Source organism: Somniosus microcephalus, chromosome 14 (genome assembly GCF_052327205.1).
Source record: "Somniosus microcephalus isolate GS21.2 chromosome 14, FLI_Smic_1.0, whole genome shotgun sequence".
NCBI lineage: Eukaryota > Metazoa > Chordata > Chondrichthyes > Squaliformes > Somniosidae > Somniosus > Somniosus microcephalus.
In genome coordinates, this window is record NC_141000.1 from 49,254,833 (window position 1) to 49,276,458 (window position 21,626).

Sequence of the window (21,626 nt, forward strand, 5' to 3'; positions counted from 1 at the left end):
ATTGGGAACAGTTTAAGATAGAGCAAAGGAGGGCAAAGGGCATAATCAAGAGGGGCAAAATAGCTTACGAAAACAAGCTGGCGGAAAATATAAAAACTAACTCCAAAAGCTTTTATAAGTATATCAAAAGGAAAAGACTGGTGAAAACCAAAGTTGGTCCATTGCAGTCAGATACGGGGGAATATATAATGGGAAATAAGGAAATGGCAGATCAACTAAATGCATACTTTGGGTCAGTCTTTACGAAGGAAGACACAAAAAACCTCCCTGGGATATCGGGAAAAATAGGGACATTGGCAAAGGAGGAACTGACGCAAATCAATATCTCTAAGGATATGGTGTTAAGGAAGCTAAAGGGATTGAAGGTGGACAAATCCCCAGGGCCTGATAACATGCATCCTAGGGTACTGAAGGAGGTGGCCCTAGAGATAGCGGATGCACTAAGGATGATTTTTCAGAATTCATTAGACTCGGGAACAGTACCGATGGATTGGAGGGTAGCTAACGTTACCCCACTATTCAAAAAGGGGGGTAGGGAAAAAGCAGGTAATTACAGACCTGTAAGCCTTACATCAGTTGTGGGCAAAATGCTGGAGTCCATCATTAAGGATGAAATAGCGGAGCACTTAGCAAATGGGGACAGGATAGGACAGAGTCAACATGGATTTACAAAGGGTAAATCGTGCTTGACTAATCTATTGGAATTTTTTGAGGGAGTAACTGGTAGAATAGATGGGGGAGAGCCAGTAGATGTGGTGTACCTGGACTTCCAAAAGGCCTTCGATAAGGTCCCACATAAAAGATTAGCATGGAAAATTGAGGCTCATGGGATAAAGGGGAAAGTTTTGGCGTGGATAGGGAACTGGCTGTCAGATAGAAAACAGAGAGTTGGAATAAACGGCTCATTTTCTGAATGGCAGGCAGTAACAAGTGGGGTACCACAGGGATCTGTCCTGGGCCCCCAGCTGTTCACAATTTACATTAATGACCTGGATCAGGGAGTCGGATGCAGCATTTCCAAATTTGCAGACGACACTAAACTAGGAGGGGGGGTGGGCTCAGAGGAAGAGACCAGGAAGCTCCAGAGCGATTTGGACAGACTGGGCGATTGGGCGGATAAATGGCAGATGCACTATAATGTGGACAAGTGCGAAGTTATCCACCTTGGGTGCAGGAACGGGAGGGCAAATTATTATTTAAATGGCAATAGATTGGGAGAGGGGGAAGTACAGAGAGACCTGGGTGTTCTTGTACACCAGTCACTGAAGGCGAGCATGCAGGTGCAACAGGCGGTCAAGAAGGCAAACGGTATGCTGGCCTTCATAGCAAAAGGGTTAGAATACAGGAACAGGGATACCTTGCTGCAGCTGTACAGGGCACTGGTGAGACCACACCTCGAGTACTGTGTACAGTTTTGGTCGCCTCATCTGAGGAAGGATGTTCTTGCCATGGAGGGGGTGCAGCGGCGATTCACCAGGCTGATACCAGGAATGGCGGGAATGACCTATGAGGAGAGACTATGTAGTTTAGGGATGTACACACTGGAGTTTAGAAGATTGAGAGGGGACCTCATAGAAGTGTATAAAATTCTGACAGGTCTAGACAGACTGGATGCAGAAGGAATGTTTCCCTTGGCGGGTGAGAACAGAACTAGAGGACATAATTTAAGGATAAGGGCTAAACCATTTAGGACAGAGATGAGGGGGAATTTCTTCACTCAGAGAGTGGTGAACCTGTGGAACTCATTGCCACAGAGGGCAGTGTACGCCAGCTCATTAAATATATTTAAGAGGGAATTAGATATATTTCTACGGGCAAAAGGGGTTAAGGGTTACGGAGAGAAGGCGGGGACGGGATACTGAATTAAAGGATCAGCCATGATCTCATCGAATGGCGGAGCAGGCACGAAGGGCCGAATGGCCTACTCCTGCTCCTATCTTCTATGTATCTATGTATCTATGTATCCCTCCTATAGTGTGGCGACCAGAACTGCACACAGTATTCCAGCTGTGGCCTAACTAGGGTTTTGTACAGCTCCATCATAACCTCCCTGCTCTTATATTCTCTGCCACGGCTAATGAAGGCAAGTATCCCATATGCCTTTTTAACCATCTTATCTACCTGTCCTGCTGCCTTCAGGGGTCTATGTACATGCACACCAAGGTTCCTCTGATCCTCTGTCCTTCCTAGGGTCCTACCATTCATTGTGTATTCCCTTGCCTTGTTAGTCTTCCCAAAATGCATCACCTCACACTTTTCAGGGTTAAATTCTATTTGCCACTGTTCTGCCCATCTAACCATCCTGTCTATATCGTCCTGTAGCCTGAGACTTCCCTCCTCGCTATTTACCACTCCACCAATTTTCGTGTCATCTGCGAACTTACTGATCATAACTCCTACATTCATATCTAAATCAGTAATGTGACTACAAACAGCAAAGGACCCAGCACCAATCCCTATGGTACACCACGGGACACAGGCTTCTAGTCACAAAAACAACCTTTGACCATCACCCTCTGCCTCCTGCCACTAAGCCAATTTTGGATCCAATGTGCCAAATTGCCCTGGATCCCATGGGCTCTTAGCTTCTTGACCAGCCTCCCATGTGGGACTTTGTTAAAAGCCTTACTGAAGTCCATGTAGACTAAATCAACTGCACTACCTTCATCCACACACCTAGTCACCCCCTTGAAAAATTTAATCAAATTGGTCAGACATGATCCCCCCCTAACAAAGCCATGCTGACTAGCCCTGATTAAACCCTGCCTCTCCAAATGGAGACTGATTCTGTCCTTCAGAATTTTTTCCAATAATTTCCCTACCACTGATGTTAGGCTCACTGGCCTGTAATTCCCTGGTTTATCCCTACTACCCTTCTTGAACAATGGTACTACGTTAGCTGTTCCAGTCCTCTGGCACCTCCCCTGTGATGGTGTGGAGATGCCGGTGTTGGACTGGGGTGGACAAATGTAAGAAATCACACAACACCAGGTTATAGTCCAACAGCTTTATTTGAAATCACAAGTTTTCGGAGCGCTGCTCCTTCACCTGACGAAGGAGCAGCGCTCCGAAAGCTTGTGATTTCAAATAAAGCTGTTGGACTATAACCTGGTGTTGTGTGATTTCTTACATTTGACCTCCCCTGTGGCCAGAGAGATTCTGAAAACTTGTGTCAGAGCCCCTGCAATCTCCTCCCTTGCCTCACACAGCAGCCTGGGATACATCCCATCAGGGCCTGGGGATTTATCCACTTTTAAGCCCGCTAAAACCGCTAGTACCTCCTCCCTCTCAATACTGATTTGTTCACGTATATCACAATCCCCCTGCTTGATTTCTATGCCTACATCGTCCTTCTCCATAGTGAACACAGATGCAAAATATTCATTTAAAACCTCACCTACATCTTCCGGCTCTACACACAGATTGCCACTTTGGTCCCTAATCTTTTATGTCTGTTTCAAAGACATAGATATTAACGTGCTCCATCGATTTTACTAAAATATAAGGCTCTTATTTCTACAAATATATATTTGTGCTGTGTATGCAACTTGCAAAATCTATCCTAGTTCTAAGTATGGTTTACATTACTATTATAACTCTTATCCACTTTATCCCCAGATTACATTTTGTATTTTTCATCAGTGATATTTGTGTTTAAGTCACACGCGTTACCCTCAATTGCTTGCATATTAGTGAGAATAAATATCTCTTCCTCGATGATGTGTTTTTAAAGAATTTAATAAGGGTCACACTGGAGCTATCATTGCTAATTGTTCATAGTGCATGCTGCCCTCTGGCTCGCACTGCGGCTCAAGATGATGTTGCTGTACTTCAAGTCACTCCAGACAATATCAGTAATCACAAAGAATTGACATAACAGTGGCTCGTGTAGAAATATGCAAAGTGAAATAAAGTATTATGAACACCTGTGAGTGAATAACCATTATTAGTTTATGGGTATTGTTATTGTTGTTTATTCAACAATCTTCCTTCCACAATCAATAATGTGGCCAAACAAACAAATCATTAACACTACTCCCCAGAAGCTCACCCAAAATGTGATACATATTGGCCCAGAGCTTCGGGTCTCCACGGGTGAGTACGCATGGGGTACTCGCCCATAGGCCCAATGGAAGTACCGGTTTCCTGCATGCACTGTGCATGCGCGGGAAACCGGCACTTCCGTTCCCCTGAAAGAAGGGGTTCAGAGTTCGAACGCGTGTGCCAGAGAGGCTGCGCGTGTGCATCGAACTTACGTTTTTTTTGCAGGTTTTCCCGGGAGGGTAAGTCTCCAAGAGTTACACATTTAAAAAGCAGGCATAAGGCCTGCTTTTTACAAGGTAAGTGGTGAATTAATTAAAATTAAAACATTTTTTCCACAGATTTATTATTTTTAAATACTTTAAAGCAAGGTAAGTTTATTTTTTGCCCCATTAGAAAATAATTTTTTTTTCAAAAATTTAAATTATTGTTTAAAATAGTTATTTACATAAGAACATAAGAAGTAGGAGCAGGAGTAGGCCATATGGCCCCTTGGGCCTGCTCCGCCATTCAATAGGATCATGGCTGATCCGAACTTAGACTCACGTCCACTTCCCTGCTCTCTCCCCGTAACCCCTTATTCCCTTATCAGCTAGGAAAATGTCTATCTCCGTTTTAAATTTATTTAATGTCGCAGCTTCCACAGCTCTCTGAGGTAGCAAATTCCATAGATTTACTACCCTCTGAGTGAAGAAGTTTCTCCTCATCTCAGTTTTGAAAGGGCAGCCCCTTATTCTAAGATTATGCCCCCTAGTTCTAGTCTCACCCATCAGTGGAAACATCCTCACCGCATCCACCCGATCAAGCCCCCTCACAATCTTATATGTTTCGATAAGATCGCCTCTCATTCTTCTGAATTCCAATGAGTAGAGGCCCAACCTACTCAACCTTTCCTCATAAGTCAACCCCCTCATCTCTGGAATCAACCGAGTGAACCTTCTCTGAACTGCCTCGAGAGCAAGTATATCTTTTCTTAAATATGGAAACCAAAACTGTACGCAATATTCCAGGTGTGGCCTCACCAATACCCTATATAATTGAAGCAAGACTTCCCTGCTTGTATACTCCATCCCCCTTGCAATAAAAGCCAAGATTCCATTGGCCTTCCTGATCAGCTGCTGTACCTGCATACTAACCTTCTGTGTTTCATGCACCAGGACCCCCAGATCCCTTTGTACTGTAGCAGTTTGCAGTTTCTCTCCATTTAGATAATAACTTGCTCTTTGATTTTTTCTGCCAAAGTGCATAACCTCACACTTTCTAACATTATATTCCATTTGCCAAATTTCTGCCCACTCACTTAGCCTGTCTATGTCCTTTTGCAGGTTTTTTATGTCCTCCTCACTCACTGCTCTCCCTCCCATCTTTGTATCGTCGGCAAACTTGGATATGTTGCACTTGGTCCCCTCCTCCAAATTGTTAATATAGATTGTAAAGAGTTGGGGTCCCAGCACTGACCCCTGCGGAACACCACTAGTTACTGATTGCCAACCCGAGAATGAACCATTTATCCCAACTCTCTGTTTTCTGTTAGATAGCCAATCTTCCACCCATGCCAGTATATTACCCCCAATCCCGTGAATTTTTATCTTGTGCAGTAATCATTTGTGTGGCACCTTGTCAAATGCCTTTTGGAAGTCCAAATACACCACATCCACTGGTTCCCCTTTATCCACCCTGTTTGTTAGGTCCTCAAAGAATTCGAGCAAATTTGTCAAACATGACTTCCCCTTCATAAAACCATGCTGACTCTGTCCGATTAAATTATGCTTATCCAAATGTCCTGTTACTGCTTCCTTAATAATGGACTCCAACATTTTACCAACCACAGATGTTAGGCTAACTGGACTATAGTTTCCAGCCTTTTGTCTACCTCCCTTTTTAAATAAGGGCGTTACATTAGCAGTTTTCCAATCTGCTGGGACCTTTCCTGAATCCAGGGAGTTTTGGAAAATTACCACCAATGCATCCGCAATCCCTACCGCTACTTCTCTCAAGACCCTAGGATGTAAGCCATCAGGTCCAGGGGATTTATCCGCCTTAAGTCCCATTATCTTACCGAGTACCATCTCCTTAGTGATTTTAATCGTGTTTAGCTCCTCCCCCCCTATAGCCCCCTGTTTGTCCAGTGTTGGGATATTTTTAGTGTCCTCTACTGTAAAGACTGATACAAAATATTTGTTCAGCGTTTTTGCCATCTCCATGTTCCCCACTACTAATTTCCTGGTCTCGTCCTCTAATTATTTCATGTAATTTATAGTTTATTTTTAAAATGTGATTTAAAAAAAAAATTATTTGAAGATTTAGTGATGTTTTGGGGCCGTAGTATTTATAAGTTTTGACAGCCCTTCCTGTCATATTTATGAATGAATCATTCCCTGCTCCAATTGGCTCCCCATGGCCCACGTGATCCCAAGGGATGCATCGAACAAACTGCGCCCCTGGGATACGCAAGCACTGTGCGCCGGCAGTTGGAGCAGGCCCAGGATTGGAATTCCACGGGGACCCACAGCACAATGGCCGGTGCACTAGGTAAGTGCAGGTCGGGGGCTTGCACCCGCGGGAAGCCCCCGACCCGAATTTCTGGGCCATTGTGTGGGTGATAAAGATTTTTCTAGTGTCTTAACTCCACTATTTGAGAAAAGCAGAAATTTTAGTGAAACAAGCACACTTTAATTATATTTTGCTTTAAATCGAAAAATTGGATTACCGAACTTACCAAATGAAATAACGAACTCCTTCAAATGTTCCATTATGTTGCCCTACTTCATTACCTTCCAGTTCTATGCCCAGGTATGCTTCCTGTCGACCCGATAGGTGACCCAGGTATTTAATCACTCCTTTGCTGATTTTACCTGCAGGCCGGGAGAATTTAACGAGATGCCCAATTTTCAGATCCGCAATGTCCCTGGGAGCAAATGGACGTCGGGGCAGCACTGCTTTATTAACTATGGACCTGAAAGAAAGAAAATCTTTTACTACTGATTGCAGCTTAAAACTGCTCCAAAAGTGCTCCAACGGCTTGAAACTCTAAGATGTTGCATGATACCTTGCTGGACAATAGTGGATTTTTAAGGTCATTATTTCGGCAGTGTAGAGGGAATTTTACCCTACATCTTACCCATGCCACACTTCCCTGGAATTACTTAATACCAAACTTGGTTAAAAAAATCTACCATTCCTTAGTCCTACCACATTTAAATATGCACCCTACCCATCCCCCCAAACCTGAAATCAGGTATATGTAGATTTCTTGATTGCCGGTAGAACACTTACAGCATTAGCAGTGATTGTCTATGTTTTCAGTGTTGCACACTGTTAATCTATTGCCTTATCTTCTATGGAGAGGATTACACTTTGAAATACTTCATTGTCACTTTAATTTTCCCTTCTTCTTTAATAACATTACTTTACTTTACTTTACATTCAGTTGCATGTTGAATGGTGGAGTATGATTTTAGATGCTGAGTATTTTCTAACACAATCAAAATGTTGCTTTTGTTTCATCTTTTTGCACACCCCATGTATGTTGACAGGCTTATGAACTGAGATAATGAATATTATGCAATGTTTCTATTTCTGTTCCTGCACTACCAACATTGATAAGAAGCATTAATTGTCTGTTACTGGTATTTGAATCTCTGCTGAGGCCCTATTTTACTGATAACTAATCCCCCACATAAGTAAAGTTATGATTTAATGATCCAACTACATTGGTAATGGGCATATTCTCCTAAACACAATAGTTGGACAATGCAGTAAAATTTTAATTGAAAAAATCTATCAGATTAGCATAGCTGCCTTCATTAAAAGGACAATGCTATAACTGGAAGCATGTTTCAATCCGTCCAAAGCATAGCAAAATTAGTGTGGCTGTGTACATCACAACAAGGATATATTAGCTGCTGTTTAATATAAACTGCATTTTGCACAAGTAGTCCTGTTTTATATACCACTGTTATACTGCTGTGAAGTCCCACTTCTTACTACTGTACATTCTGATTTTCAGGTCACAGCCGTATGGAGATCTTTTAGTTCTTTATTAGCTGGTCAGCTTGGTGGGACCTTTGAGAAGAAACCTTGGGTCTTTTTCAAATTCACTGTCGGGGCATTAATGTGCTGGAGCAGAATGCCCGTCCATTATAGAACCCATCCAAGTTTCATCCCATTGATAGCAATAGGATGAAAATCAGACAAGTTCTTTCAGGGGCAGACGATCGGCCACATTAAAACAAAATGTGACAAAAGCAATCCTTTTGCAGCTCTCTGAATTCAACTAACCTCACTGGGTTTTTTATGTTCAGGCAGCTGCCCCAAAAACCAGATGATGAAGGTATGGATTTACAGGGAGTTGAACTGGAGCAATGTGTACATGGGAACTGATGGCGACCATTACTCTGACTTATAGATGACATGTCATCATCGCTCAGCCCATCCAGATCCAACAGACTACCTAGAGGGGGAAAAAATAATCAGTTAGATTTTTGCAAAGTCTACCATGCTGTTGGTGGTTCTCAAATGTGCTGGGCCAAGGTCAGGTATAGCATGACACATTATTCTTGACTACAAATCAGGCCGAAGGCTGTGAATGAAAGAATGTCACTACACTGCTGAATTTGTTGAGCCAAGTTAACCCATTCTCATCAAAAGGCCCTGTAGTATTATTATAGTAAAATGTCAAGTTGATGGCTATCAATTAGGTGAACTACTTTTGTTTTACATTTTTGTATAATAATTTTACAAATCTGAATGCCACACTAGCTGAGTAGTTTCTCACCCACACCTGTCAAATCTTAGGAATTAAATTTAAGATCTTTTGCATAACAGATAACAAATGCACAGGCTTTGAATGTCAACAAACCTTGTCTGAAACATCAGATTTGACTGAAGCGGTTAGAATTTTTTTTTCCATTTTTTTTTTCAATTTCATCCTTCGCCTCAACCGGCGCTTTAACAAAAAACTTTTTTTCTTCCTTTCAGGTGTCAAGGATCGCAAGCTTCAACAACTCTTGGACACCAACGCCCCTCCAGAACCTTCTTCCCCTTCACTTTCCTCTGACCCCATCCCTTCCCCTAATCTCATCTCCTGCCACGTTTTCACTATCCCCTCTCACCTTCCCCTCTCTGACCCTGAACGATCAGTCCTTAGCAAAGGCCTGAGCTTCATCCCCTTATGCCCCCACTCTTATGTTCATTAATAAATAGACATTCTTATTATGAACACAGCTAGCTTTTGCTAGACACTTTTATTGAGCACATGTGGACTAGGTACAGTATCTGTAGAGGCATCCATCTTGACCGCTGCCTTGTGGGTAGCCTAGTGCCTCATGGGTAATGTAGTCTTAATATACATACAGCTGGGTAGTGTAGTCTTAAATACATACAACTATATACAGCTCTACGGCTCCACCTAGTGTCCACTATAGAATGACATGTTATTGATCATTATATCCCCCTTTCTTTGAGGTTTAACAAAATCAATATCAATCAACTTTCAAGAAAACAATAAAGATAATATCAGTAACACTTTTGTTAGTGCTCTATAAACATAAACATTTTCAAAACAGTCAACACATTTTCAAAGCTTTACATTGTACTCAAAGATTAAGTCTATCAGGCTTTTTTACTTCACGTGTGGATCTTCTCAACACGGGTAAGTCTGATGTGTCTTCATGAGATTGTTCTGGTGGTGAATGACAAGATGCAGTTGCGGCATTGTCATCAATCTGCTCTTGAATAGTCTCTTGAGTTTTTAGGAGGGAAAGGCGGTTCCTCCTGAGAATCTGTCCTTCCTCAGTTCTAACAGTGTATGACCTTGGTCCTACTTCCTCAAGAACTGTAGCTTTCCTGTTCCATGCATCTGGATCCTCAATCCTGACAACATCATCCCTTGTCAATGGTTTTAGAGTTTTGGATGACTTGTCATAGTATGATTTCTGTTTCAGCTTTAACAGTTGAAGTCTCTGTCTCAGTTCCTCACTTTGCTGTTCTTTTGCACAGCAGGGTAGCGTGGTGCGCAACTTGCGACCCATTAGTAGTTCAGCAGGTGAAGAACCACAGTCTAAAGGTGAGGCTCGGTAGCTCAGCAGGGCGAGATAAGGATCAGACTTGCTTTCTGTCGCTTTCTTCAGTAGCTGCTTGAGAACTTGAACACCTTTCTCTGCCTTACCATTTGACTGAGCATACAAAGGACTGGATGTGATGTGCTGAAAGTCATAATGTGCTGCAAACTGTTGCCACTCCTTACAGTTGAAGCACGGACCATTGTCGCTAACGGCAATCCTGGGAATTCCATGTCTGGCGAAGATGGATTTCACATGCATTATGACACTGCTTGCTGTGGTGCTTGAGAGCAGCGCCATCTCAGGATAGTTAGAATAGTAGTCAATCACTATTAGATAGTCTTTACCATTTAAATGAAAAAGGTCCTTACCAACCTTTTGCCATGGTGCTGTTGGTATGTCAGCTACTATCATTGGTTCCTTTGCTTGTTTGTTTTGGTGTTTCTGACATGTCTCACATTTGCCTATCATGTTCTCAATGTCCTTATTTATGCCAGGCCAATAAACGGTGTCTCTTGCTCTCCTTTTGCATTTTTCAATTCCGAGGTGTCCCTCATGAATCCTTTTGAGCATGTCTTGACGTAGAGCCTGTGGAATGACTATTCTGTTCTGTTTTAGTAATAGTCCACTTGCGACACTCAATTCTGACCTTATGTGAAAATATTTTGGACAGGAACCTTTTGGCCAACCATGATGAATGTTCTCTATTACTGTTTGTAATACTGTATCTTTTACTGTTTCTTCTGCTATTTGCTTGGATTTTGTGTCTGACACAGGCAGCGCAGCAGTGACCATACTCACATGAACATCCACGTCTTCTTCAGTAGAGCTCACATGACTCATTGTGGGTGCTCGGGATAGTGCACCTGCTAACACTATGTATTTGCCTGGTGTGTAGATCAGTTCAAAGTCATATCTTTGCAGCTTCATCATGAGTCGTTGAATCCTTGGAGACATCTCATTCAGGTTTTTTTTTATGATGGCAACCAGAGGGCTGTGGTCTGTCTCAACTGTGAAGGTGGGAAGTCCATATATGTAGCCATGAAACTTTTCTAGTAAAACTACCAAGCCTAGACATTCCTTTTCAATCTGGGCGTATTGACACTCAGTATCAGTCATAGACCTGGAGGCATAGGCAACAGGCTTCCAATCTTCACCCTCTGCTTGTAGCAAGACCGCACCTAGCCCATCTTTTGATGCATCCGTTGACACTTTGATTCCTTTTGTTGGGTCAAAGAAGGTGAGTACAGGTGTGGTTGTCAGCACTGTTTTGAGGTTTATCCACTCTTGTTCATGTCTTTCTGTCCATGCGAACTCATTTGTTTTATGTAGCAGGTCTCGCAGACAGGCTGTCTTGGCTGACAAGTTAGGAATGAACTTTCCAATGAAGTTTATCATCCCCATGATGCGTAGCACTCCTTTTTTGTCAGTGGGTCGGGGCATTTTGAGTATGGCGTTTACTTTTTCCATATCTGGCTCTATTCCTTTACCAGATAGATTATCTCCTAGGAAAGTGACTTCCTGGACGCCAAACTGACACTTGGTTTTGTTGAGCTTCAGTCCATTCCGGCGTATGCTCTGTAGCACTTTAGTCAGTCTCTCATTGTGTTCTTTCAGTGTGGAGCCCCAGATGATGATGTCATCAACATAGACCCGAACTCCTTCCAGGCCTTCAATTATGTGTTCCATCGCTCTATGAAAGATTTCAGATGCAGATATTATCCCGAAAGGCATTCTGAGGAAACAATACCTGCCAAATGGTGTGTTGAAGGTACAGTATTTGGTGCTCTCTTCATCCAGTTTTAGTTGCCAAAATCCTGTGAGGCATCGAGCTTTGTAAAGTATCTGGCACCTGACATTTCACTGGTGATTTCTTCTCGCTTGGGAATCTGGCAGTGTTCACATTTTATGTTTGCATTTAAGTCCTTTGGATCCATGCATATTCTTAGATCATTGTTCTTTTTCTTTACACATACCATGGAGTTAACCCAGTCTGTTGGCTCTTCGACTTTCCTGATGACTCCTAGTGTGGTCATTCTGTCCAGTTCATTCTTGAGCCGGTCACGCAGGGGTGCTGGAACTCTTTGTGGAGCATGTACCACTGGCTGAGCATCCTCCTTTAGCTGGATCTTGTAAGTGAATGGTAGAACTCCAAATCCTTTGAACACATCCTGGAAATTATTCACTACAGAATCCACCGAGTCATCTGGTCTGCTTATGGCACAGTTTATACGGTAGACTCTCTTGACCAGTTCTAAGTCCTCACAAGCTTTGTCACCCAATAGTGAATCAAGTCTTTCCGCCACAACAGAAAACATGAGATGATGCACTTTGTCTTTGACTGTCACTTTAAGTCTGCATACACCTAAGCTATCTATTTTCTGTCCATTATAGTCCTTCAGTAGTACTGACTTTTTCTGTATTTTGGGCTTTTCTTTCATATTGTTGATGTCACTCATACTGATTAAGTTTGCTTTTGCCCCAGTGTCTAGTTTCAAGGTAACTAATGCTCCATTTACCTGCAGTGGGATCATCCATTTGTCCTCTTTTACTGCATTAACTTTATGTTCAGCATTGTCCATTTCTGAGGGCTGCACATTTTCTGTATCCTTTTTGATATTGTCACATGACACCATTCCTACAAAAAATGTCTCACTTAAATCAGTGTCCTCAATCACATTAACTTGTTGCCCTTTCTTTGTTTTTACTTTTGAAAAGCATTGTTTGGCAAAGTGATTCTTTCCATTACACTTTGTGCACATTTTTCCAAACACTGGGCATTGTTTTAACTGGTGTTTGTAACCACAGCGTTTACAATTAAAAATTCCTTCCTCCGATTGCTTTTCATTTCTGTTCTGCCCACGTTTCTTCCCCTTGTAGGACACAGCACTGACAGCAGCATTATCACTCATTACAATTGCATCATTATTGATTTCACTGAAAGTCTTCGCGTGCTTTCGAGCTAGCTCGCTGGCTTGGCATATTTTCACCGCATTTTCCAAATTTAGTTCGGTTTCTCTCAACAGACGTTCCCTGACTTTTTTATCATGAATACCAAACACAATCTGGCCACGAATCATGGATGCTTTGAGCTCAGAGAAATTACATGTCTGTGCTTTCAGTTTCAGATCAGTTATAAAGCTATCAAAAGTCTCATTTTGCTGCTGTGCCCGAGAACGGAAGATGTATCTTTCATAGGTCTCATTCTTTTTGGGAGAGCAATGTGCATCAAATTTTTTTTAGCACATCTTCTAATTTTTCTCTGTTCTCCTCTGGATTAAATACAAATGTATTAAATACCTCTATTGCCTGTGGGCCTGCAACCGTAAGCAGCAACGCTATCTTCCTTGCGTCTGGCTTCGTACCGAATCCGATGGCTGCAATGTAGAGTTCGAATTGTTGTCTACAAATCCGCCAATTGTAGTCGACATTTCCCTCGAGATTCAAACGCTCTGGTGGCTTCAAATTCTCCATGTCGCTTTTCACAATTTTCAGCAGATCTTCACCATCCTGGTACCATCTTATGTTCATTAATAAATTGACATTCTTATTATGAACACAGCTAGCTTTTGCTAGACACTTTTATTGAGCACATGTGGACTAGGTACAGTATCTGTAGAGGCATCCATCTTGACCGCTGCCTTGTGGGTAGCCTAGTGCCTCATGGGTAATGTAGTCTTAATATACATACAGCTGGGTAGTGTAGTCTTATATGCATACAACTATATACAGCTCTGCAGCTCCACCTAGTGTCCACTATAGAATGACATGTCATTGATCATTACACCCACCTCAATGAATTTCAAGCTTGGCACAATGCTGAGCTCTTTTTCCGCCGCCTTCGTCTCCATGCCCACTTCTTTGGCCAGGTGTCTTCCCCCCGCACAGCTGACCCGTTCTCCCGCTTTCAGAATTCTCGTTCCACCTGGATCCCTCCCTCTGGCCTCTTACCCTCTCTAGATCTTTTCATTGCAAACTGCCGGTGTGACATTGGCCGTCTCCATTTCTCTGCTCCCCTCACTCACTCCAACCTACCTCCCTCTGAACTTGCAGCACTCCAATCTCTCAGATCCAACCCCGACATTGTCATTAAACCCGCTGACAAGGGTGGTGCTGTTTTTGTTTGGCGAGCCGACCTTTACCTAGCGGAAGCTGAACGCCAACTTTCCGACACCTCCTCCTACCTCCGCCTGTACCGTGACCCCACCACCGAACATCAAGCCACTGTTTCCAAGACTGTCAATGACCTCATCTCCTCTGGAGATCTTCCCCCCACGGCCGCCAACCTCATAGTTCCCCAACCCCGCATAGCCCGCTTCTACCTCCTTCCCAAGATCCACAAACAGGACTGCCCTGGTAGACCCATCGTTTCAGCCTGTTCTTGCCCCACGGAACTTATCTCTTCCTATCGTGGCTCTATTTTTTCTCCCCTTGTCCAGTTTCTTCCCACCTACATCCGCGACTCTTCCAACGCCCTCTGCCAATTTAACAGTTTCCAGTTTCCTGGCCCCAACTGCCCCCATTTCACCATGGACGTACAATCCCTCTACACCTCCATCCCCCACCAGGATGACCCGAGGTCGCTCCGCTTCTTCCTTGAACAGAGGCCCAACCAGTCCCCATCCACCACCACCCTCCTCCGCCTGGCTGAACTTGTTCTCACATTGAACAACTTCTCCTTTGACTCCACTCACTTCCTCCAAATCAAAGGTGTTGCTATGGGAACTCGCATGGGTCCTAGCTATGCCTGCCTTTTCGTGGGATATGTGGAACACTATTTGTTCCAGTCCTACTCAGGTCCCCTCCCTCACCTCTTTTTCCAGTACATTGATGACTGTAATCGGTGCTGTTTCCTGCTCTCGCCCTGAACTAGATAATTTCACTCACTTTGCTTCCAATTTCCACCCTTCCCTCACCTTCACATGGTCCATCTCCGACTCTTCCCTTCCCTTCCTCGACTTCTCCGTCTCCATCTCTGGGGATAGGTTATTGACAAACATTCACTCCAAGCCCACTGACTCCCACAGCTACCTGGATTACACTTCCTCCCACCCCGCCTCCTGTAAGGACTCTGTTCCATTCGCCCAGTTTCTCCATCTTCGCTGCATCTGCTCTCACGATGCCACCTTCCATACCAGTACTTCTGACATGTCTTCCGTTTTCCTCAACTGAGGATTCCCCTCGACAGTGGTTGACATGGCCCTTGACTGTGTCCGTTCTATCTCCCGCACTTCTGCCCTCACCCCTGCCCCTCCCTCTCGGAACCATTACAGAGTTCCCCTTGTCCTCACCTTTCACCCCACCAGCCTCCACATTCAACGGATCATCCTCCACCATTTCTGCCACTTCCAGCGTGATCTCACCACCAAATGCATCTTCCCCTCACCTACCCTTTCAGCATTCCATAGGGACCGCTCCCTCCGCGACACCCTAGTCCATTCCTCTATCACCCCCAACAGCCCTTCCCCTTCGCCCGGCACCTTCCCGTGCAAGCGCAGGAGATGCAACACATGCTCTTATACCTTCCCCCTTCCCACTGTCCAGGGCCCCAAACACCCCTTCCAGGTGAAACAGCGATTTACTTGTACTTCTTGCAATTTAGTATACTGTATTCGCTGTTCACGATGTGGTCTCCTCTACATTGGGGAGATCAAACGCAGATTGGGTGACCGCTTTGCGGAACACCTCCATTCAGTCCATAAGGGGGACCCCGAGCTTCTGGTCACCTGTCACTTTAATTCACCGCTCCACACCCACTCAGACCTCACTGTCCTCGGCCTCTTGCATTGTTCCATGGAAGCTCAGCATAAACTTGAAGAACAGCACCTCATCTTTCGATTAGGCACTTTACAGCCCTCTGGGCTCAACATAGAGTTCAACAATTTCAGATCATAACCTCGGCCCCTATCATATATATATTTCTATCATAATATTTTTTATCCACACTTTTTGTCTGTGTCTTTTTTTCTTCTCCCCTCATGGCAGCTGTCTTTCATTCTGCCAGTGCAATTTACACTTCACCTAGAGCCATCCTTTGTTTCTTAACCTGTCCCATTACCATCTCCTTTTGTCTTGAATTTCTCTTAATGTCTCTTAACCTCTTCCGCTTTCTATCCTATCACAGACCTTCCCTTTTGTTCTTTCATCCCCTCCCCCATTTCCCAGCCTCTTCACTTGCTTAAAAGTCTGTTCCATTTCCTGCTTTTTCCCAGTTCTGACGAAAGGCCGTCGACCTGAAACGTTAACTCTGTTTCTCTCTTCACAGATGCTGCCTGACCTACTAAGTTTCTCCAGCATTTTCTGTTTTTATTTTAGATTTTTTTTAATCAGTTGTGCTACAGGGAGAGGAATCTGCAAGTTGCCATCCAGCAGTTTCAGGCAGGGAAATCCTAGCCCTTCCCACCCTTCTGTTGTGGGGACCTATAGGGCATTCCCATATATGTTCTCATGATGGAGGAAGAACTGGAGGAAGAGGAAATGAAGAATCATGCAGGATAAGACTACAGTAAAGGAGAAGAACAGCAACTCAGAAGCACCCTTCCACCAGAGACTACAAACCATGCTATTTCCTCAATGATGTCTAAGAAGAGGTCTGCTTAAGGAGGCAATAGTTCAGTTGGGAAGCATAGAAGGAACTCTCTCTTCCATTGCAAATCAACCTCCAAACTATTCTCTCAAACACAAACTTACTTGGGAACACTGGACTTCATATAAAGTGGTTTCATTGTCCACATATATATCTTATTACCTGCTCCTAACACTACCCTGATGATACCTGAGAACCAGAGATGTCAGTGAGGCTTGTTGTACCTTGGTATTGTGAGCCTCTTGGGACTGAGGTTGCCCTTGGCTCTTGAGTTCTGATGGGACTAGTCAGCAGGCTGCATCACCACTGTAGATGTGTGGGCAACCCGATCCGATATTCTGACACCTATATGAGATGGCATCTGGGGGTGCTTGCTAGCAAGGTCACGTGAGCTGCTGTCAGGAGAAAGGACTGTATCATGCAAGAAAATCTAGACATGCCACTTGTTCTGGGTCGTGGATCTGAGAGCCCACTGATCGTCAGGAGGGCAAACCTGATGTCATCAGTTAGATCTTGCAGGCCCTGCCTCCACCACCCTTTCAGGCAGTGCATTCCAGATTGTAACAACTCACTGCATAAATACAATATCTCCTCATTTCCCCCTAGACCTTTTGCCAATTATCTTAAATCTGTGTCCTCTGGTTACCGACTCTCCTGCCAGTGGAAACAGTTTCTCCCTATCTACTCTACCATAACCCTTCATAATTTTTGAACACCTCTATTAAATCTCCCCTTAACCTTCTCTGCTCTAAGGAGATTAATCCCAACTTCTCCAGTCTCTCCACTTAACTGAAGCCACTCATCTCCTATGCACCCTCTCCAAGGCCTTGACATCCTTCCTATATTGTAATGTCCAGAATTGGACACAAAATTCTAGCTGAAGCCTAATCAGTGATTTATAAAGATTTAACATAATTTCCTTGCTTTCGTACTCTGTGCCTCTATTTATAAAGCCAAGGATCCCATATGCTTTTTTTTAAACAGTTTTATCAATTTGACCTGCTAACTTCAAAGGTTTGAGTATGTGAAGCCCCCTCCAATGTTCCTGCACCCTCTTTAAAACTCTACTGTTTAGTTTATATTGCCTCTCCTCATTATTGTTTCTTTCTTTCTTGCTCCTTATTGCTTATCTTACAATGAACAAAACAAAATTACCAAAGCTTATTGTAGAATACCAGTTGACCTCCTGTGGTATTGATCATGGAGCAAAAAGGAAAATGGTGTATTTCATTTCCTGCAATTTTCTCTTCTTTCCTACTCTGAGTCTTTCCATCTCTCTCTAGGCGTGACTCTCATAGGCTTTCATTGATGAATCTATTTCTCTGATTTCTTTTTCTCCCTCTGTCTGTCAGTCTCTCCTTTTCTTGGTATTCTGCGTGTCAGTTTATTTCACACATTTTCTCTTTCCTGCTGCATAACTGTAACAAACTTTCTCTTCTTTCTATCTTATCCCTTGGTTTGTGACTCTCCCTCAAACATAACATCAAATTCATTCATATTATGATAACTATTTGCAAGATGTTGCCTTGCTATCAGATTGTTAACTAATTCTGGCTCGTTATTCATCCCCAAATCACGATTGTAAGGAAGTGGCTTTTGATGTAATAAATTGTGTTAGGGTTACAGATTAAAATTATGATATATTTTCATTTCTGCTCTTTGATTCTGTTAAATTCTAACCACATGCTTTCAGGCAATCTTTATCAGTGTGTCTTGATTACATTAGAACGCTCTTGTTGCACCGCGTGCTTAGTCTGCTTACCCTAACAGTAAAAGGACAGACAGGGAGAAAACAGGAAGAATGAAATCACAAAATAGCTGTTGATCACAATACTTGTTGTGATCTCTGATCAACCAAGGCCGTGTAGTATACTCTGTCCTCATGACATGATCAAGACGTATTCAAGCAGGACTAGGGACATGATAAAAAAGGGGAAGAATAACTTTGTTAAAGAATGCATGCAGCAGCAATGAGGATAAAAAGAGTGATTTGGGAGAGAGATTTCGAAGCGGGAAAGAGACAGGAACATCAGAAGAAGAGAAGCATCAGAAGAAGGCTTTGTTCAAGACTGCAACCCCTTCCCAGGCGCGTGCAATATTAATCTGTTACATGCTACTTTTAAATCACTGTTCAAAGCATTAATGTGTACTACGGCTTGTTAGTTTTTTTGCAATAAATACTTGCTACTGTTAAAAACTATTACATTCGTGTCAACCTCTTTTAAGTCTTATAGTATAGCCAACTGACTTGTCGATTGGCCTAGAAATTGGATCGTGCTGTGCCCATGTCGCAGGCGTAAAATGGGTACCTAAGAGTCTACTATGGCAGGAAGCATGTGCACTCATTTCTCATCGGAAATGTGGCACCCGCCATATTGGTTAGGGCACCGCCATATTGGTTAGGGCCCCTCCATAGGCATCCAGGTAGAGTGCTGACATTAGGGCCATTGCATATACAAATAGGCGGCCTAGCGCCCGTTTCAGGTTCCTTTACAAAATTGGACTGCGAAGAACCACAGTTTGTAAGTTATCCTAAATGTTAATTTGATGGAAAATATTAGTAATATCTAACCTGCAATTACATTTCTGAAAAAGCTTCTCTGCTTTTCTTCAGCCATTACAGTTGGTTTCTCTTTGGGTTTGCTCACAGTCTGTAGCCAGGCAGGACTTAATAGGATGACATCACTCATTGCATCTTTAGAACTTTCAGTGCTTTGCTTTGTCTGGGTATCTGGGTGGGATTATAGAAATAGCAACAGGCTAAAATGAATCTGGGAAATCCCAATAAACATCCATAGTACAAAGTTGTCTACATTTTGCCATTAATTGGTCAATTTCTCAAAGAACTGATCTGAATGTGTAAAATGGCAATGTCGCACTGGTGCAATATGTGTAAGATTAAGGCTGTGATATAATAGTGGGAGCCTTACCTTGACTTTAATTTTTTCTACCTAATCTCAAACTGTTTCCCTATGATCCTTAACAGTACAAACATATTATAGTCCATGTGCAAAGGGTTTGCTTCAGCATATGTGGCAAAGATTCTGCCTTCTACCAGGACCAATAATAGGAGAATTAACATTGTAAGAACATAAGAAATAGGAGCTGGAGTAGGCCATTTGGCCCTTCGAGCCTGCTCCACCATTCAATAAGATCGTGTCTGATCTGCGACCTCAACTCCATCTTCCCGCCCGATCCCCATATCCCTTAATTCCCTTCGTTACCAAAAATTTATCGACCTCTGTCTTGAATATACTCAACAACTGAGCATCCACAGCTCTCTGGGGTAGAGAATTCCAAAGATCCACAACCCTTTGAGTGAAGAGATTTCTCATCTCAGTCCTAAATGGCCGACCCCTTATTCTGTGACTGTGATCCCATGTTCTAGATTCCCCAGCCAGGGGAAACATTTTCCCAACATTAACCTTGTCAACCCTCTTAAGAATTTTATATGTTTCAACTAGGTCACCTCTCATTCTTCTAAGGCAAGTATGTATTTCCTTAGGTAAGGAGACCAGAACGGTACACAGAATTCCAGGTGTGGCCTCACCAATACCCTGTATAATTGTAGTAAGACTTCTTTACTCTTATACTCTAATCCCTTTGTATCAAAAACTAACATACCATTTGCTTTCCTAATTGCTTGCTGTACCTGCATGTTAACTTTCTGTGATTCATGTACAGGACACCCAGGTCCCTCCGAGTGCAGTCTCTCAACATTCAAAAATATTCTGCTTTTTTGTTTTTCCTACCAAAGTGGATAACTTCACACTTCCCCACATTGTATTCCATTTACCATGTTCTTGCCCACTCAGTCAACTTGTCAATATCTCTCTGCAGCCTCTTTGCATCCTCCTCACAGCTTACTTTCCCACAAACTTGGATACGTTACACTCAGTCCCTTCATTTAAGTCAGTAATGTAGGTTGTAAGTAGCTGAGGCCAACCTGACAAAGTCCTGTTTATTCCTATTCTTTGTTTTCTGTCCATTAACCAATCCTCAATCCATGCTAATATATTACCCCCCAATACCACGAGTCCTAATTTTGTGTAATAACCTCTTGTATAGAGACATAGAAACATAGAAGATAGGAGCAGGAGTAGGCCATTCGGCCCTTCGAGCCTGCTCCGCCATTCAATGTGATCATGGCTGATCATCCAAATTCAGTACCCTGTCCCTGCCTTTTCCCCATATCCCTTGATCCCTTTAGCCTCAAGAAATATATCCAACGCTTTCTTGAATATATTTAATGAACTAGCCTCCACCGCCCTCTGTGGCAGAGAATTCCACAGGTTCACCACTCTCTGGGTGAAGAAATTCCTCCTCATTTCAGTCCTAAATGGCTTACCCCTTATCCTTAGACTATGACCCCTGGTTCTGGACTCCCCGGCCATCAGAAACATCCTTCCTGCATCTAGTCTGTCCAGACCTGACAGAATTTTATAGGTTTTGATGAGATCCCCTCTCAATCTTCTAAACTCCAGTGAGTATAAGCCCAATCGACACAATCTCTCCTCATACGTCATTCCTGCCATCCCAGGTATCAGCCTGGTGAATCTTCGCTGCACTCCCTCCATGGCAAGAACGTCCTTCCTCAGGTAAGGCAACCAAAACTGCACACAATACTCAAGGTGCGGTCACACCAAGGCCCTGTACAACTGTAGCAAGACATCCTTGTTCCTGTACTCGAACCCTCCTGCTACGAAGGCCAACATACCATTTGCCTTCTTAACCGCCTGCTGCACCTGCATGCTTACCTTCAGCGACTGGTGCACAAGGACACCCAGGTCTCTTTGCACTTCCCCTTCTCCCAATCTATTGCCATTCAAATAATAATCTGCCTTCCTGTTTTTGCCACCAAAGTGGATAACCTCACATTTATCCACATTATTGTGCATTTGCCATGTTTCTGCCCAATCACCCAACCTGTCCAAATA

At 43.3% G+C, this 21,626-nt stretch overlaps 1 protein-coding gene across 4 annotated transcripts in view; it reads right to left on the reverse strand.

Moving 5' to 3' along the window:
* LOC147107483 (uncharacterized) overlaps window positions 1–21,626 on the reverse strand; it is a 106,151-nt gene that overhangs the window by 11,715 nt on the left and 72,810 nt on the right. For 2 of the 4 annotated variants that reach the window (XM_086006551.1, XM_086006552.1), the window contains 3 exons: window positions 19,262–19,420; window positions 8,323–8,494; window positions 6,761–6,997 (listed from right to left, as the gene is read on the reverse strand). In XM_086006551.1, coding sequence (XP_085862677.1) covers window positions 6,761–6,997; window positions 8,323–8,494; window positions 19,262–19,420 — 568 coding nt within the window. Of the gene's footprint in view, window positions 1–1,357; window positions 1,505–6,760; window positions 6,998–8,322; window positions 8,495–19,261; window positions 19,421–21,626 lie in introns of those variants that run through there. The other 2 variants (XR_015080811.1, XM_086006554.1) reach the window with 2 other exon arrangements.